We start from the raw sequence: 20,197 nt of genomic DNA, 5'->3' as shown, positions 1-20,197 counted from the left end.
TGATGATCCCAATGTCCTGGTTATCCCCTGATCCCTTTGTACCAGATATACCTGGGGGGCTTATTCCCTCCTCATCACCTTTGTGCTTGAGGACCCCCTTCATGCATTGTTCTCCCAGGTGTTACATTGCAATGTTTAAGGAGCTCCATGTGCAAGACCTGGGTAACTGTCAGTAGTTTTTGCTGAGTTTCCTACTTTATGCCCTTCTGTCTAAATGACCTTCTCCACATACTGTGTTTTGGCCTGGGCAGTTTTGAAAGGCAGGTAGCTGTGCTGTGCTGGGTCTGTCATCAGGACCTGGTTCTGAATGAACTTTGCGTTACTGTGGTGCTTGATCTGAATGCTTTCAGTCAACGGTTCTGGTATTGGTTGGTTGCATTGTCATCCTGTTTCTCAATGTGGAGCATGTTGAGGTGGTCCTTGAAAACGGGAAATACTTTTGGACTCAGACTGGAAGAGGGCAGGGTATCTTGGCCTCTTTATCCTTTCTAGGGGAGACAGCTGAATTTGCTGGGAATGACATTCTGCTTCTTTGCACTCTTGGTTTGACTGCAAGATTGCTGATTTTCCAATGGAGGAACAGTTCCTCCATTGGATGCAACTGCAAAGGAGCAAATGTCGGCATTGGCGTGGGGCTGCATTTCTGGGAGGAACAACAGTAAGTGGATTTGGAAGCTTTTGGACTTTTCACACTTAACTCTTATTGACTTTCTCTGATGTGTTTTTTTTTCAGACTGGTTACGATTGTGGATATCTCTACCATTGTAAATTCACAGAAGAAGAGAGCGTTAACAAGGATGGCTCCATAAATATGAAGGAACCATTTGCTTTTTTAGCCATTGAAGATGCAAGTGAAAACCCAATCAGACAAATGGTTTTCAAGTAGGCCAATTTTTGAGTTGAAAAGTAATTTGGCCCTTAAATATATTGGTGCCTCAATACCTTATAGTGTGTAGCCCAAAACTGTCCATTGTATTTCAACAGTGGTCTTACTAAAGTATTATATAGGTTCACCATTGCATGTCGACTTTTATATTCTGCATCAACACCAATATTTATTTAGCACCTTTGACATAGTAAAATATTCCACAGGGGAGTTATCAAACAAAATTTAACACCGAGTCACAGAAGATTATATTAGGACAGGTAAATAAAAGCTTGGCCAAAAGGTAGATTTTAGGAACATCTTAAAGGAGGGTAGAGGAGTAGGGGGCTGAGAGGCTTAGGGTGGAAATTCCAGAGCTTAGTGTCTAGCTAGATGAAAGCACTGCTGTCACTGGAGGAGTGATGAAAATCAGGGATTGACAAGAGGCCAGAATTGGAGGAGTGCAGAGATCTCTGAGGTTATCAGCATGGGCAGTTTGATGGAAGCTGCCATTTAATCTGTAGAAGGGTGATGAGGCATTTTTGGAGTCAAAACCAGTAATGGAACACATACTCAATAGAAGGGTGTGGAGGAATGCCCTGATAGATATAGATAGATAAATTCTATTTCAATAGTATTAGCATTTTGGGTCCTAACATAGTGTCATAAAGTATAAGGATAAATATGAACGATAAATTAATAATAGGTTACAGTTACAGCACTGCATTAAGTATTAGGAATCTCATTATGGAAAGGACATTAAAGCCATAAAGAGTATACAGGATGATGCTGTGATGGAAAACCATTGTTATGAGGAAGGAAATGAGATATTAGGATTATTTTGACATGTGCAGAGAAGACTAACGAAATGGAGATTAATGACAGATTTGATACAATGAATAGGGAAAGTCTGGCTGGGGAGTAAGCAATGAGCGATCATCAATTTAATTGTCACAGATGAGTGATTGGAGAGAATTGAAGAGATTTTTGAAATATTGCTAAAATATGGAATGTTTACCAAAAAGAGTAGTTGGGGCAAATACTGCTGTATCTTTCAAGGGAAGCATTAATAACTATTTAAAGCAGCAACAGGACAATAGGGTGATAGTGGGACAGTAGGATTCATTTTGGATTGATTCAGAGCTATGATGAGAGACTGGGGCTGTGGGATTAGTTTAGGATTGATACAGGGCTATAGGAAATGGGATTAGTTTGGATTTATACAGGGAAATGGGGAGAGAGTGGGGCAGTGGGATTAGTTTTGGATTGATACAGGGCTATGAGGAATGGGATTAGGTTGGAATTGATACAGGGTTATGAAGAGAGAGTGCATCAGTGGGATTAGTTTGGATTGATACAGGGACATGGAATGGAACGGATTAGTTTTACGATTAAAGCAAGATTCTGTGGATGCTGGAAATCTGAAACAAAAACAGAAAATGCTGGAAAAACTCAGCAGGTATGACAGCATCTGTGGAGAGAGAAAAACAAAGTTAACGTTTCGAGTCCATGTGACCCTTCTTCAGAGCTGAAGAGAAGTGGAAATGTGATGAAATTTATACTATTTCAGGGGGGTGGGACAGATGGATCTGGATAGAAGGCCAGCGATAGGTGGGGATAAAGGAGGAATTGACAAAGATGCCATGAACTAAAGGACAAAGGGAGTGTTAATGGTAGTGGTTAATGCTAAAAAAGCTGCTGATAGTGGCGTAAAGGTAAGAAAGCAGAATGTGATTATAGCAGAACAAAGATAGCATTGTGTGAAAGAATAACATGGAACAAGTGACAGAAGGCTATGTAGGGGATGGGGTGGAGGAAGGGGCGGTTGTGGGGGAAAAATGGATAGAAAATGATTTAAAAAAAGGGGATAAAACTACGGATAAATGAATAAAAATAAAAATAAAAGAAGTGGATAAAAAATAAAAATGAATATAAAAGAAAGAGGATAAAAAAAGGGGTGAGGATGGAGGAGAGAGTTCATGGTCTGAAGTTGTTGAACTAAATGTTATGTCCAGAAGGCTGTAAGGTGCCTAATCGGAAGATGAGGTGCTGTTCCTCCAGTTTGCATTGGGCTTCACTGGAACATTGCAGCAGGCCAAGGACGGACATGTGGATATGAGAGCAGGATGGGGTGTTGAAATGGCAAGCGACCGGAAGGTCTGGGTCATGCTTGCGGACAGACCAGAGGTGTTTCGCAAAACAGTCACCTAGCCTGCGTTTCGTCTCCTTGATGTAGAGGAGACTACATTGGGAGCAGCGGATCGAGTAAACCAAATTGAAGGAGGTACAAGTGAATCACTGCTTCACCTGAAAGGAGTGTTTGGGCCCTTGGATGGTGAGGAGGGAGGAGGTAAAGGGGCAGGTGTTCCACATCTTGTGATTGCATGGGAATGTGCCGTGGGAAGAGGATGAGGTGTTGGGGGTGATGGAGGAGTGGACCAGGGTGTTCCGGAGGGAATGGTCTCTACAGAATGCTGACATGGGGGTGAGGGGAAGTTGTGTTTGGTGGTGGCATCATGCTGGAGTTGGCGGAAATGGTGGAGGATGATCCTTTAAATGCAGAGGCTGGTGGTGTGAAAAGTGAGGACAAGGGGGACCCTATCATGGTCTGGGAGGGAGGGGAAGGTGTGAGGGCAGAGGTGCGGGAGATGGGTCGGACACGGTTGAGGGCCCTGTCAACCACAGTGAGGGGGGAATCCTCGGTGAAGGAAGAAGGAAGACATGTCAGAAGCGCTGTTTTGGAAAGTGGCATCATTGGAACAGATGCGACGGAGGCAAAGGAACTGAGAGAATGGGATGGAGTCCTTACAGGAAGCGGGGTGTGAGGAGCTGTAGTCGAGGTAGCTGTCGGAGTCAGTGGGCTTGTAATGAATATTGGTGGACAGTCTATCACCAGAAATGGAGACAGAGAGGTCAAGAAAGGGGAGGGAAGTATTGGAGATGGACCATGTGAAGGTGATGGCGGGGTGGAAATTGGAAGCAAAATTGATAAATTTTTCCAGGTCCAGATGAGAGCATGAAGCGGCACTGAAGCAGTCATCAATGTCGCGAGAAAAGAGTTGTGGGAAGAATGCATGAGTAGGACTGGAAATAGGAACGTTCCAAGGAATGCTTCCAATTGTGCCCTCAGCCGTGTCCGACCCATTCTCACGCCTGTGCCTTCACACCTTCCCCTCTCTCCTAGAACCATAATAGGGTCCCCCTTGTCCTCACTTTTCACCCCACCAGCCTTCACATTCAAAGGATCATCCTCCGCCATTTCCGCCAACTCCAGCATGATGCCACCACCAAACACATCTTCCCCTCATCCCCGCTGTCAGCATTCCATAGGGACCGCTTCCTCTGGGACACCCTGGTCCACTCCTCCATCACCCCCAACACCTCATCCCCTTTCCACGACACCTTCCCATGCAATCGCAGAATGTGGAACACCTGCCCCTTTGCCTCCTCCCTACTCACTGTCCAAGGGCCCAAACGCTCCTTTCAAGTGAAGCAGTGCTTCACTTGCACCTCCTTCAATTTGGTCTAATGCATCCGCTGCTCCCAATGTGGTCTCCTCTACATCAGGGAGGCCAAACGCAGACAGGGTGACCGCTTTGCGGAACACCTCTGGTCTGTCCGCAAACATGACCCAGACTTTCCTGTCGCTTGCCATTTAAACACCCCATCCTGCTCTCATGTCCACATGTCCGTCCTTGGCCTGCTGCAATGTTCCAGTGAAGCTCAACAGAAACTGGAGGAACAGCACCTCATCTTCCAATTAGGTACCTTACAGCCTTCCGGACTGAATATTGAGTTCAACAACCTAAGACCATGAACTCTCTCCTCCATCCTCACCCACTTTTTTTAATCCCCTTGCTTTTACATTCATTTTTATTTTTTATCTGTTTGTTTAATTTTTATTTTTATTCATTTATCCGTAGTTTTATCCCCCTTTTTTATCCTTGTTTTTCCCCACCACTGCCCCCTCCCCCGACCCTATCCCCTACAGGGCCATCTGTCACTTGTTCCATGTTGTTCTTTCACACAATGCCACCCTTGTTCTGCTATTATCACATTCTGTTTTCTTACCTTTACGCCACTATTAGCATCTTTTTTTAGCACTAACCAATACCATTAACAATCCCTTTGTCCTTTAGTTCATGACATCTTTGTCAATCTGTCATTTGTCCCCACCTGTTGCTGGCCTTATATCCAGTTCCACCTGCCCCAACCCCTTTAAACAGTATAAATTTCATCACATTTCCACTTCTCTTCAGCTCTAAAGAAGGGTCATATGGACTCGAAATGTTAACTTTGATTTTCTCTCTCCACAGATGCTGTCAGACCTGCTGAGTTTTTCCAGCATTTGCTGTTTTTGTTTTTGTTCTAGTTTTAGGATTGCTTCAGTAAAGAACTGACACAGAATAATCTATGAACAACTTCCATCTGTACTGTAATCATATTTGTCTCCGTGAATTTGGATTGCTTAGGAAACTGATAAATGGTAATATCATTGAATGTGTGTAAATAGAACATGTTGAGACTAAGGAATGGGAGAAAGCAGTAGCAACACAAACTAAAGAATTATGTTCATGACATGGAGACGGATCTGGGGAGTATTTGTAGATAGGTTACTTAATATCAACAAGAACTTGTATTTGTAAAACATTGAAGGACATTGTGAAGTTCTGTACAGACGAAGGAAAAGGCCCTGAACCTTTGGCACAGTGTTAAGAGATGAGACTTGGGTGAGCAATATATCTTGAGCTAAAATCTGGCTCTTCAGAAGGCATTTTAAGGCAGAGAGGGAAGTGGGGATAGGGAGGTGTTTCGTGAGGGCATTCCAGAGAATAGATTGCTGAATTCTCAGCATTGATAAATTCAAAAAAGGGGGAGAAGCAAATGAGGTCAGAGGCACAGGACTGCAGGGCACAGGAGGATGCAGGACTAGTACAGATTGCGGGGTAGTTGGGTGAGGCTACAGAGAGATTAATAGATAAGGATAAAGAATATGGCCTGGAACTTAAAATATTTTTAATAAATTATGTTGCCTTTTTTTTCATCATTAAAGTGAAATTTGGCATTCCCAAATATAAAATTAGCTACTCATGACCAATGAGGTTATTTAACAGTAATGATGAAGTTATATGCCGTTAAAAATCCAGTCACCCCTCGTTCAACAAGGTGTAACTTTTTTAAGGGTTTTTACAGTGAGAATAAGGGATGAATTTTACTTTTCCCCACCAGCGAGTTTGCAGGTTGTTGGGAGAGGGGGGTCTGTAAAGTTCTCCAGATGTCTTTCCCACTGCCCTCCCGCCCATCCCAACCTATCTGCAATGTTGGGCAAGGCCGAGGCCAACCCACCCACCCTTGTCCCAATTGAGGCCCTTAAGTGGGCAATTAATGACCAGTTAAGGGCCATTTCCCACCTGGCCTCAATTTTCAGGCAGGCAGGAGGAGTTCAGAAGCAGGGCGGAAGCTCAAAGTCATCCTGTTCAGGCCTTGGGACATCAATGGCCTCCTTTCATCTTTGGGCACTACCCTTCAAGCCCCAAGTGGGTACTCTCTCCATCAAGACACCCACTTCTCCTCTCCCAAACCCCCTTGGGCCTCACTTCCCCTCCCTGCTGTGAGACCACCCGCACTTACCTGGTCCTGGACTCCAGAATTTAGAATCCGGGGATGATTGTAATCCCAGCCCTGGCCAATGTGCTACTGATGCTGCTGGAATGACTGAGCTGCTGGCCAACCAGATTGGCGGGCAACCCTCTAAGGAGGGGCTTTCTCCTGAGTGCTGGGTGGAAGTTGCATCTCCAACCAATTAACATTGCTATCTAAAAAATCCTGCCCTAAGAGTGGAAACTCTAGTCAATTCAATTGATATTCCATTGGTTATAATCTGGGGCACCTCTGGTGAAGTGCAAAATCACTGACAGCAACTTCTAGATTTCCATGCTATTCTGCACAAACATGGACTACAGATGTTGCTGCCAGTTTCCATGAAATAATGATGGCAGATTCACCATCTCTATCACCGCAAAATCTAGGCCAACAAACTCAAAGTGTTGAGGATTTGGGAAGCGATGGGGGAGGGAGGTTTGAACAAGTTGGAATCTGGATTTTGTGAGAGCAGCAGGTAGGGAGTGCATCAGAGAAATTAAGCCTAGAGGTGACTAAAGTATGAAGGTTTGGTAGCAATGGGGTGAAGTCAAGATGGGCCATGTGTTGTTCTGAAGATGGAGGTAAGCGACTGGTAATGAATTGGATTTAATGCTCAGCGCTGAACAGCAAAGAACGAAAACAAATAGAATCTTGGGTTTTATAGCTAATGGCACCAAGCATAAATCTCAAGATGCAATGACGAATTTGCTTAAAGCACTGCTTCCCCACTATCTGGGCTCCATGGAGCTGCTGATCTGTGGTTCACTGCTTCCTGAGGTGCTGCAAGTTACACGCCTTTTTTAAAGAGAACAAAAGCCAGTGTGTGTATTCTGACCAGACCACTTAATGTGTCTTCCACCATACTCATTGTCCTCTCAACAATAACATTCACAGGTAATTCTCTCAGCCTTGGGTGAAATGTAGCCTGAGGAGACCTGAACGAGGTAGGAGAAAATGACTTGGAAGAATGTTTGCCTACAGCAGCAGGCATTGCTCATTGATTCACCGTTAAATGAATAAAAGCTCGTGATGATGTAATATGGTGTTGCATCAGTGCAAATCACCAGTAACTCATTTTCTTGGGATGAGTTTTGATTGATCACCATGCCTTCGACAGAAGATCGGTGGAACCCCCAAATAGATGTGCAACTGGGGTTCTTATCTTTTGCTGTGTTTGTAAGAATGAGAGGGCTTTCCAGGTTAGATGCTGAGAGGCTGTTTCCCATGGCTGGAGAATCTAGAACAAGGAGTCACTATCTCAGGGTAAGGTGTCAGCTGTTAGGACTGACATGAGGAGAAATTTCTTCACTCAGTGCTTTTCAAGCCTATCAGTGATAGATCCTTGGGCACGACAGAAATAAAGGGATATGGGGATAGGACGAGAAAGTGGAGTTGACGTAGAAACTCAGCCATTATCTTGGCTAGAGGTGATGGTCTGGCCTGGTCCTACTCCTATTTCTTATGTTCTTATGACGTACAGTGGCCGATCGGAAGAAGCCCAAGGAAATTCTTGGCCATTGTTTCAGTATTACTGACAAATCCTAAACTCTGTGGTTCGATTGTAAGTAGGTCAAATTGTTTTGCAAATCGCACACTTTAGATTTGCAATCAAATGTATGTTTCACCTAGTTTGAGATGTAATATCCTTGAATTGTCTGTCTATACTTGAATCAGTCTGACTTTTAGAAGCTAGATTAAATAGTATCTCCTAATGCCAATGTTGCTAGTGTCTAGTTGATTTTGCTCCCACTTTTTTTGCTATGGGTATAACTTGCAGCCTCTATGATGCACAATAGACAGGCATACCTGCCTGTGCAGTACAAATGGCATTCCGCAACATTAAAGAGTCAACGTGACCCCCCTGGCTTATTTCTTTAAAATGAAATACATACCTGTACTTCTAACTTAGAGTGTAACTGGTGCCTTTGTTTTTATGTCGTGGTAATTAAGTTCAATTGTGCTGGTGCTGAAGCATCGTGCCCTTATCCATGCTTACTCAGTGGTTTGAAACTCGGCTTAAGCTGACAAAGAAAATCAGCCTTTGTAGCCATGGGGACATGGAAGCACGTGGTATCTCAGCAGTAGCATGGGAGACACAAAGCAGATTCTCCCTCAAGTTTTGGACTTGTGAGAAATATTAGTCAGTGCACAACCGAAAGACTGAGTAAGCCTCATTTTGTGACCTTGTAATCTAGTCTTTCTGTGAGTACTCCTGTGAGAAAAAGAGAACATGCAAATAGTCCAAAGAAACTCACCTGCTCTTCTTGTTTTGCAGTTCAGAAGGAAATCTTCTATTTTGTGGGATGGAAAATGGAGCTGTGCGTATCTATCCTCTCTTGTTCAATGATTTTGATTTAAAATCCATGCAAATATTCTGGAGCCTCAGTATTCATGACAATGATTATGGACACATCAAACGAATCTGCATCAGTTACGACAGTCAGTTTTTGGTGACATGCGGGGCTGATGGCAACATCTTTGCTTTCAGTATACTTCCTCAGGAGGACATTGTAGAATTAATGAGAGGAAGACAAGCCCGGGTGCCATCTCCCAGGGTAAGCATCCCATAATGGATTGTAAATATGCACTAGGGCTCATAAGAATCTCGCCAACTAACTGAGTGCTTTATTAAATCATTTTCCACCTGAACAAGTAGGTTGTTAGTTCATTCCCACAGAAAAGGAGCAGTCTTTGAATGGTTTGATGCCTTGCTTTGCTGCAGTCACAGATTCACTTTGGCTTAGATTCTCAGTACTGCCTCCCCATTTCAGTGGGAGCAGACTTGGTGCATCTCTCAGATTTTGTGCTTCCTTCTCTTGAGGAACAAGATAATGCCATTAGGGCCAAAACAAGCTTGTCCTCATAGCTACCCTACTCCCACAGAAGCAACTGCTGACCACAAGGTCATGGGCATTACAGGTCAACTACAGCAGAGCTGGTGGATTTACAATCACTGCACTACCAACTACATAGCTCTTTAAATCTATTTTTTTGAATTGTAAACCAGGGGAGAGCGCGAACGCAGTCCCCCACTACCATAAATTTTGCAGTCGAGTATCTCGCATTTGGAGATATCGCAGACATCAGCACACCCGAAGTGCAATGGGATAGCCTCGTCCTGGGAAAACATTATTTAAAAATTCTTTCGAGTTATCAACAGTCACAGATTGCAACTCTTTCGAGTACAATCACAGTTCTTGGTTTCCGGGAGTGGGACATGAACCCACAACCCTCTGATTCAAAGGCGAGGGTGCTATGAACAAGAAGCACAACATTAAGATAAGATCACCAACAAGACCTCATCAAGGGCACAAGAGCATCCAATTTATCTTGTTGTCCTATCAGTTCACCTTGCAGCAGATGTTCCCTTGTTATTGTTAATTTAGTTAATTGTTTTAACTCTACAAGAGATTGCAGCAGATGTGCATGCTTATCCCTGCCAACAGTCTCTGCTTCCACTCAAACATGACCAGCACAAAGGGCTTTAGTCACAATACTTTAAGTGTCAGCTCATGTGAATACAACCTCTGTCTCTACTGAAATTTAGAATGAGAGGAAAGGTTGGTGGAATAGTGACTCAGGACGTATTTCATCCAACTAAAATAACACCCCTATTTCATCCAACTAATATAACACCTCTATTTCTTCCTAATTTAGGGTGCATCCCTTAGCAACCCATGGAGGTGATGTAGTTTTAAGAAGGGTGTATAATTGTAAAGGTGGAAGGTTGAATGCTATGAATGATAGGACAATTGATTATACTAGATGGATTAGAGTTCACAGGGCACCGTGTGATGTTCAGCGGGACACATTACAGAACTGGGTGAAAGTTGGCACATTGAACGTTTTGACGGACAAGTCTCCCTGGCTGTACACTACCCTTAACACACTCTGCCTAGAATTGGTGCTGCATCTCCTGGTCTCAGGATTCATGACTAACAGTGAGAACTAGTTTGGGCCCTTGTAGGTACCGACAAAAAGAGCACAAAAAAATACGTTGTTGCAGAAAACATTAACTGAGTGGTCTAATCCTACTCTCTTTATTTATTCATTCATGGGATGTGGGCTTCGCTGGCTGGGCCAGCATTTATTGTCCATCGCAGTTGCCCTTGAGAAGGTGGTGGTGAGCTGCCTTCTTGAACTGCTGCAGTTCATGTGGCCTAGGTACACCCACAGTGCTGTTAGGAAGCGAGTTCCAGGATTTTGACCCAGCCACAGTGAAGGAACGGCGATATGATTCCAAGCTAGGATGGCGAGTGACTTGGAGGAGAACTTCCAGGAGGTGGTGTTCCCATCTATCTGCTGCCCTTGTCCTTCTAGATTATTGTGGTCCTGGGTTTTGAAGGTGCTGTCTATGGAGCCTTGGTGAATTCCTGCAGTGCATCTTGCAGATGGTGCACACTGCTGCTACTGTGTGTCGGTGGTGGAGGGAGTGAATGTTTGTGGATGTGGTGCCAATCAAGCGGGCTGCTTTATCCTGGATGGTGTCAAGCTTCTTGAGTGTTGTGAGAGCTGCACTCATCCAGGCAAGTGGACAGTATTCCATCACACTCCTGACTTGTGCCTTGTATATGGTGGACAGGCTTTGCGGAGTCAGAAGGTGAGTTACTTGTCGCATGGTTCCTAGCCTCTGACCTGCTCTTGTAGCCACAATATTTAGATGGCTATTCCAGTTTAGTTTCTGGTCAATGTTAACCCCAGGATGTTGATAGTAGGGGTTTCAGTGCCGGTAATGCCATTGGACATCAAGGGACGATGGATTCTCTCTTGTTGGAGATGGTCATTGTCCGGCACTTGTGTGGCACGAATGTTACTTGCCACTTGTCAGCCCAAGCCTGGATAATGTACAGGTCTTGCTGCCTTTGGATATAGACTGCTTCAGTATCTGAGAAGTTGCGAATAGGGCTGAACATTGTGCAATCATCAGTGAACACCCCTACTTTATGATGAAAGGAAGCTTATTGGCGAAGCAGCTGCAGATGGCTGGGCTGAGGACACTATCCTGAGGAACTCCTGCACTGATGTCCTGGAACTGAGATGATTGACCTCCAACAACCATAGCCATCTTCCTTTGTGCTTGGTATGATTCCAACCAGTGGAGAATTTTCCCCCTGATTCCCATTGACTCGGGTTTTGCTACGGCTCCTTGATGATACATTTGGTCAAATAATGCTTTGATGTCAAAGACAGTCACTCTCACCTCACCTCGGGAGTTCAGCTCTTTTGTCCATGTTTGAATCAAGGCTGTAACGAGGCCAGGAGCTGAGTGGCCCTAGTGGAACCCAAACTGGGCATCAGTGAGCAGGTTATTGCTAAGCAAGTGCCACTTGATAGCACTGTTGATGACCCCTTCCATTATTTTACTGCTGATCGAGAGTAGATTGATGGGGCAGTAATTGGCCGGGTTCGATTTGTCCTGCTTTTTGTGTACAGGATGTATCTGGGCAATTTTCCACATAGCCTAGTAGATGCCAGTGTTGTAGCTGTACTGGAACAGCTTGACTAGGGGCGCGGCAAGTTCTGCAGCACAAGTCTTCAGTACTAAAGCCAGAATGTTGTCAGGGCCCATAGTCTTTGCAGTATCCAGTGCCTTCAGCTGTTTCTTGATGTCACACGGAGTGAATCGAATTGGCTGGAGACTGGTATCTGTGATGCTGGGGACCTCCAGGGGAGGCCGAGATGGATCATCGACTCAGCACTTCTGGCTGAAGATTGTAGCAAATGCTTCATCTTTTGCACTGATGTGCTGGGCTCCTCCATCATTGAGGATGGGGATATTTGTGGAACATCCTCCTCCAGTGAGTTGGTTAATTGTCCACCACCATTCACGACTGGATGTGGCAGGACTGCAGAGCTTAGATCTGATCCGTTGGTTGTGGGATCGCTTAGCCCCACCTATCACTTGCTGCTTGTGCTGTTTGGCATGCAATTCGTCCTGTGTTATAGCTTCACCAGGTTGACACCTCATTTTTAGGTATGCCATGTGTTGCGCCTGGCATGCCCTCCTGCACTCTTCATTGAACCAGGGTTGATCCCCTGGCTTGATCATAATGGTAGAGAGTGGGATATACTGGGCCATGAGGTTACAGATTGTGTCGAGTACTATCCTGCTGCTGATGATAGCCCACAGCGCCTCATGGATGCCCAGTCTTGAGTTGCTAGCTCTGTTCGAAATCTATCCCATTTAGCACGGTGGTAGTGCCACACAACACGACGGAGGGTATCCTCGATGTGAAGGCGGGACTTTGTCTCCACAAGGACTGTGCGGTGGTCACTCCTACCGATACTGTCATGGACGGATGCATCTGCGGCAGGCAGGTTGGTGAGGATGAGGTCAAGTATGTTTTTCCTTCTTGTTGGTTCCCTCACCACCTGCCGCTGACCCAGTCTAGCAGCTATATATTTAGGACTCGGCCAGCTCAGTCAGTAGTGGTGCTACCCAGCCACTCTTGATGATGGACATTGAAGTCCCCCACTCAGAGTACATTCTGAGCCCTTGCCACCCTCAGTGCTTCCTCCAAATGATGTTCAACATGGAGCAGCTCTGATTCATCAGATGTGGGAGGGCGGTATGTGGTAATCAGCACGAGGTTTCCTTGCCCATGTTTGACCTGATGCCATGAGACTTCATGGGATCCAGAGTCGATGTTGAGGACTCCCAGGGCAACTCCCTCCTGACTGTATACCACTGTGCCGGCACCTCTGTAGGGTCTGTACTGCTTGTGGGACAGGACATACCCAGGGATGTTGATGGTGGTGTGTGGGACATTATCTGTAAGGTATGACTCTGTGAGGATGACTATGTGAGGCTGTTGCTTGACTAGTCTGTGAGACCGCTCTCCCAATTTTGAGACTAGCCGCCAGATGTTGGTAAGGCAGACTTTGCAGGGTCGACAGGCTGAGATTGCCACTGTCATTTCCGGTGCCTAGGTCGATGTCGGGTGTTTCCGTGCGGTTTTATTCCATTTTTGTGACTTTGTAGCCATTTGTTACAACTGAGTGGCTTGCTAGGCCATTTCAGAGGGCATTTAAGAGTCAACCACATTGCTGTGGGTCTGGAGTCACATGTAGGCCAGACCAGGTAAGGACGACAGATTTCCTTCCCTAAAGAACATTAGTGAACCAGATGGGTTTTTACAACAATCGACAATGGTTCATTGGTCATCATTAGACTTTTAATTCCAGATTTTAAAAATCTGCTCACTCCTCATACGTTTTAATATGCCACCCAGTCTAATCTCACTCTCCCCCTCACTCCTCACACCCTTTACTATCCCACCCAGTCTAATCTCACTCTCCCTCTCACTCCTCACACCCTTTACTATCCCACCCAGTCTAATTGCACCCTCCTGCTTACTCCCCATACTTTGCTTCCTCTAGACTTCACTATTCTAGTTATCTCCTGTTTGGCATCCCATCTTCCACCCCACGTAGACTTGAACTAATCCAGAACATCGTTGCCCATATTCCCATTCTCATACTGATCACCTCTGTGCTTGCTGATGTACTTCAGCTCCAATTAAGCACCGCCTCAATTTTGAAATTCTCATCCTTCTTTCAGATCCCTTCATGACCTGACCCCTCCCTAACTGAATAATCTTTTCCACCCCTACAATCCTCGGAGATCTCTGTGCTCTTCCAAATATGGCCTCTTATGCATCCCCAATTTTAATCACTCAAACATTTTTGGCCGCCTAGGCTGTAGGCTCTGCAATTCCCTCCTGAAACCTCTCTGCCTCTCTTCCTTTCTTTCCTCCTTTAAGACACCCCTTAAAACCTACTTTTTGACCAAGCTTTTGATCATCTGCCCTAATGTCTCCTTATCTGACTCAGTGTCAATTTTCATTTGATACTGTTCCAGTGCAGTGCCTTGGGAAATTTTACAACATTAAAACAAGTGTATAAAGGAAAGTTGTCATTGTTGAAACTGCAAAATCTCCTGATGTTTAACATCCATCCAAAGTGTTCTCAATCACAAGGGTTAGACCATTGGACCCAACATGCCCATGTCTATATAACAGGTTGCCCCAGTTGCTCACATTTTCAATAGATCCTCAGTTGGTAGCACTGTAGGCTGTTAGGCACGATGTTGTGGTATCTGGAGTTTGAGCACATAATCTAGACTAAATCTAGTGATTAAAAGGCTAACATTTCTTGATCCTTTTTGATTGTTTTTTGTATCTATGCATCATCTTTAAGTGATTTGTGTACATGGACACTCAAAACCTTTTGCTCCTCAAGTTCCATAGTTCCTAGACCTCGCTGTTGAGAAATATTTCTGATTTGCTCATGAGAATTTTTTCTGATTTATCTTTTGTGGATCCAAACTTCACCACATTGAACTCTGTAGGGGGTAAATTTGCCTACGGCAGCAGTGGAAAGCAAACTTGGAAAATATTGCCAAGATTTTTAATTACAAACCAAGTAAAGTTGATAGTGACATGAGGAAATGAGACTCCAAAAAGAGCTTAAACTTTAATACTGTGAACTTCTGTGGGAGAAAGATCAGGTGCAGTGGAAAATTGGCAGCCAAATTACTGCAAGTCCATTTTGTGCTGCTGGCGTAGAGCAATCTAGCCCCTATCTTTCACAGTTTTTCCTACTCACTTAATCAGTCCTTTTATAACTTCCTGTTCACTTTAAACAGAACCTGCCCCTTTCTCATAATTTAGTGTCATCTGCAAGCTCGAACATATAACTCACTATTCATTCATCAAAGAAATTGATATACCTGGTGAAAAGCTGACACTGTAGTACAGGCCCCTGGGGAATATCATTTGTCACATCCAATCAGTCAGAGTATGTTAGCTTATAAAAATAAAAATACTTGCAAAAACTCAGCGGGTCTGGCAGCATCTGCGGAGAGGAACACAGTTAACGTTTCGAGTCCAGACTCTTCAACAGAACTAAGGAAAAATAGAAAAGAGGTGAAATATAAGCTGGTTTAAGGGGGGGTAGGACAAGTAGAGCTGGATAGAGGGCCAGTGATAGTTGGAGATAGCCAAAAGATGTCATAGACAAAAGGGCAAAGAGGTGTTGAAGGTGGTGATTTTATCTAAAGAATGTGCTAATTAAGGGTAGAAAGCAGGACAAGCAAGGTACAGATAGCCCTAGTGGGGGTGGGGTGAAGGGAAGGGATCGAAATAGGCTAAAAGGTAGAGGTAAAACAATGGATGGAAATACATTTAAAAATAATGGAAATAGGTGGGAAAAGAAAAATCTATATAAATTATTGGAAAAAAAAGGGGGGGATCGGAAAGGGGGTAGGGATGGAGGAGAGAGTTCATGATCTAAAATTGTTGAACTCAATATTCAGTCCGGAAGGCTGTAAAGTGCCTAGTCGGAAGGTGAGGTGCTGTTCCTCCAGTTTGCGTTGAGCTTCACTGGAACAATGCAGCAGGCCAAGGGCATGTGGGCATGAGAGCAGGGTGGAGTGTTGAAATGGCAAGCGACAGGGAGGTCTGGGTCATGCTTGCGGACAGACCGAAGGTGTTCTGCAAAGCAGACACCCAGTCTGTGTTTGGTCTCTCCAATGTAGAGGAAACCGCATTGGGAGCAACGAATGCAGTAGACTAAATTGAGGGAAGTGCAAGTGAAATGGTGCTTCACTTGAAAGGAGTGTTTGGGCCCTTGGACGGCGAGGAGAGGGGAAGTAAAGGGGCAGGTGTTGCACCTTCTGTGGTTTCATGGGAAGGTGCCGTGGGAGGGGGTTTAGGTGTAGGGGGTGATGGAGGAGTGGACCAGGGTGTCCCGGAGGGAACGATCCCTGCGGAATGCTGCCAGAGGGGGTGAAGAGAAGATGTGTTTGGTGGTGGCATCATGCTGGAGTTGGCGGAAATGGCAGAGGATGATCCTTTGAATGCGGAGGCTGGTGGGATGCTAAGTGAGGACAAGGGGGACCCTATCATGGCTCTGGGAGGGAGAGGAAGGTGTGAGGGCGGATGCGCAGGAGATGGGCCGGACACGATTGAGGGCCCTGTCAACCACCGTGGGTGGAAAACCTCGTTTAAGGAAGAAGGAAGACATGTCAGAGGAACTGTTTTTGAAAGAGGCATCATCAGAATAGATGTGATGGAGGCGAAGGAACTGAGAGAATGGGATGGAGTCCTTACAGGAAGCGGGGTGTGAGGAGCTGTAGTCGAGGTAGCTGTGGGAGTCGGTAGGCTTGTAATGAATATTGGTGGACAGTCTATCACCAGAAATTGAGACAGAGAGGTCAAGGAAGGGATGGGAAGTGTCAGAGATGGATCATGTGAAAATGACGGAGGGGTGGAAATTGGAAGCAAAATTAATAAATTTTCCCAGGTCCAGACGAGAGCATGAAGCAGCACCGAAGCAATCATCGATGTACCGGAGAAAGAGTTGTGGGAGGGGGCCGGAGTAGGACTGGAACAAGGAATGTTCCACGTACCCCATAAAGAGACAGGCATAACTGGGGCCCATGCGGGTACCCATAACCACACCTTTTCAGTTCCTTCGCCTCCGTTGCATCTATTCTGATGATGCCTCTTTCAAAAACTGTTCCACTGACATGTCTTCCTTCTTCCTTAACCGAGGTTTTCCACCCACTGTGGTTGAACCGTGTCCGGCCCATCTCCTGCGCATCCGCCCTCACACCTTCCTCTCCCTCCCAGAACCATGATAGGGTCCCCCTTGTCCTTACTTATCACCCCACCAGCCTCCGCATTCAAAAGATCATCCCCCGCCATTTCCGCCAACTCCAGCATGATGCCACCACAAAACACATCTTCCCTTCAACCCCCCTGGTGGCATTCCGCAGGGATCGTTCCCTCCGGGACATCCTGGTCCACTCCTCCATCACCTCCTACACCTCAACCCCGTCCCACGGCACCTTCCCATGCAACCGCAGAAGGTGCAACACCTGCCCCTTTACTTCCCCTCTCCTCGCCTTCCAAGGGCCCAAACACTCCTTTCAAGTAAAGCAGCATTTCACTTGCACTTCCCTCAATTTAGTCTACTGCATTCGTTGCTCCCAATGTGGTTTCCTTTACATTGGAGAGACCAAACGCAGACTGGGTGTCTGCTTTGCAGAACACCTTCGGTCTGTCCGCAAGCATGACCCAGACCTCCCTGTCGCTTGCCATTTCAACACTCCACCCTGCTCTCATGCCCACATGTCCGTCCTTGGCCTGCTGCATTGTTCCAGTGAAGCTCAACGCAAACTGGAGGAACAGCACCTCATCTTCCGACTAGGCACTTTACAGCCTTCCGGACTGAATATTGAGTTCAACAATTTCAGATCATGAACTCTCTCCTCCATCCCCACCCACTTTCCGATCCCCCCCTTTTTTTTCCAATAATTTATATAGATTTTTCTTTTCCCACCTATTTCCATTATTTTTAAATGTATTTCCATCCATTGTTTTACCTCTACCTTTTAGCCTATTTCGAACCCTTCCCCCCACCCCACCCCCACTAGGGCTATCTGTACCTTGCTTGTCCTGCTTTCTACCCTTAATTAGCACATTCCTTAGATAATATCACCACCTTCAACACCTCTTTGCCCTTTTGTCTATGACATCTTTTGGCTATCTCCACTGGCCCTCTATCCAGCTGTACTTGTTCCACCCCACCCTTAAACCAGCTTATATTTCACCTCTTTTCTATTTTTGCTTAGTTCTGTTGAAGAGTCATACGGACTCGAAACGTTAACTGTGTTCCTCTCCGCAGATGCTGCCAGACCTGCTGAGTTTTTCCAGGTATTTTTATTTTTGTTTTGGATTTCCAGCATCCGCAGTTTTTTGCTTTTATCTTTATGTTTGCTTATATCCCCACTCTCTATGTCCCATCTCCCAACTAATTTCCAACTCAAGCTGAAAGGTGACTTCCAACTCTGTTCTCATTTTTGTTAATAATCTCTGCCACAGAACCTTATCAAAACCTTTTGGTATTTGGTACGTAATAGTTACCCAGCTGCAAGCAAGGATCTGTTGATTTGTTATCACTTCTTAGCCTGTTACTAAATGTACACACTTATACACTGTGCATGCTCACAGCACATTATCAAACCAATCACACGTGCACACTCAACACATTTCATACCCATGTGCACACGCACCAAGCACACGCACAGACATTCACACATACAACATAATTTGTGAAATCTTGTTAAGCTAAACACTATCCAGAGTTAGGAAAATGCTCTGATATGCTTATTTTTTCCCCAACAGAAAGATCTTGCAACAGACAAAATAGCAGATGATATTGATGACCCAAGTGCTTACAGGTATGTTGACATTTAGAAAATATAAAAATAAAACCGTAGCCCTTCTGATGTAGATGTGAAGATGTACAGAGATGAATAAAGAAGAGTACTTCAATTTGAACTTGTTGGTGCAAAATACTAAACCTCTCCATCAGGTCCCCCAGAATTTCGCGGCAGCATAAGGCTAGTTTTTGTAGACAGGTCTATCCAGATCTGAGGAGCTCAATAAATGTATTTATGTGGCGTAATTATCAGCTTTTTTGCCTGGAAAAATTGAAACTCTTATCCTTGTTTTCAGATCCCTCCATGGCTGCACCCCTCCCCATCTCTATAATCTCTTCCAGCCCCACAACCCTGTGAGATTTCTGTGCTTATCCAGTTTTTGCCTCGTGTGCATTGCTAATTCTCATCGCTACACCATTTGACAGCTGTACTTTTAGCTGCCGAGGCCCTAATTTCTGTAATTTTATCAACCCCCTGCAACCTTTCTGCCTTTCTTTGCTCCTTTAAATTGATCCTTGAAACCTACTTCTTTCACCTAGCTTTTAGTCATCTGTTGTAGTATCTCTTTATGTAGCTCCATGCCACATTTAGTTTGATAACACTTGAGTGAAGCCCCTTCAGGTATTTTAATATCCTGGAATGAAGGGCTTATAGGAATATAGAAACATAGGAAATAGGAGCAGGTGTAGGCCATTCAGCCCCTCGAGCCTGCTCCACCATTCAGTTGTAGATGTGTACCATCGACGAGGTGCACTGCAGCAACTCACCAAGGCTCCTTCGACAGCACCTTCAAAACCCATGACCTCTACCACCTAGAAGGGCAAGGGCAGCAGACGCATGGGAACTTTATCACCTGCATGTTCCCCTCCAAGTCACACCCATCCTGACTTGGAACTATATCACTGTACCTTCACTGTTGCTGGGTCAAAGTCTGAATAGCACTGTGGGTGTTCCTACAACGCACGGGCTGCAACGGTTCATAAAAGCAGCACACCATCACCTTCTCAAGGGCAATTAGGGATGGGCAATAAATGCTTGCCTAGCCAGCAATGTCCATATCCCATGAACGAATAAAAAAAAAATTGGATCACAGCTGATCTTTTACCGCAACGTCATTTTCCCGTATTATCTAGAAATCCATCGATTTCCGTCTTGAACATACTCAATGACTGAGCCTCCACAGCCCTCTCAGGTAGAGAATTCCAAAGATTTACCACCCCCTAAGTGAAGAAATTCCTCCTCATTTCAGTCCTAAATGGACTACTACTTATTCTGGAACTGTGGCCCTGATTCTAGATCCCCCAGCCAGGGGAAACATCTTTCCTGAATCTTCCTTGTTGAGCCTTGTAAGAATTTTATCTGTTTCAATGAGATCACCTCTCATTCTCCTAAACTCTAGAGAATACAGACCCAGCCTGCTCAATCTCTCCTCATAGGACAATCCCATGGATTAGTCTGGT

The 20,197-nt window shown here is 45.1% G+C and overlaps 1 protein-coding gene and 1 pseudogene across 1 annotated transcript in view; one reads left to right on the top strand and one right to left on the bottom strand.

Annotated features, from left to right (window-relative positions):
- Nucleotides 1–20,197, top strand: part of cfap44 (cilia and flagella associated protein 44) — a 224,494-nt gene that overhangs the window by 111,910 nt on the left and 92,387 nt on the right. The window contains exons 16-18 of the mRNA XM_078559546.1: nt 734–882; nt 8,784–9,063; nt 18,700–18,755. Of these exons, the coding sequence (XP_078415672.1) occupies nt 734–882; nt 8,784–9,063; nt 18,700–18,755 (485 nt within the window). The remainder of the gene's footprint in view (nt 1–733; nt 883–8,783; nt 9,064–18,699; nt 18,756–20,197) is intronic.
- LOC144692062 (U1 spliceosomal RNA) lies at nt 9,513–9,665 on the bottom strand (annotated as a pseudogene).

Source organism: Cetorhinus maximus, chromosome 16 (assembly GCF_964194155.1).
Source record: "Cetorhinus maximus chromosome 16, sCetMax3.hap1.1, whole genome shotgun sequence".
Taxonomy (NCBI): Eukaryota; Metazoa; Chordata; class Chondrichthyes; order Lamniformes; family Cetorhinidae; genus Cetorhinus; species Cetorhinus maximus.
This window is presented reverse-complemented; position numbering and strand designations above follow the sequence as displayed.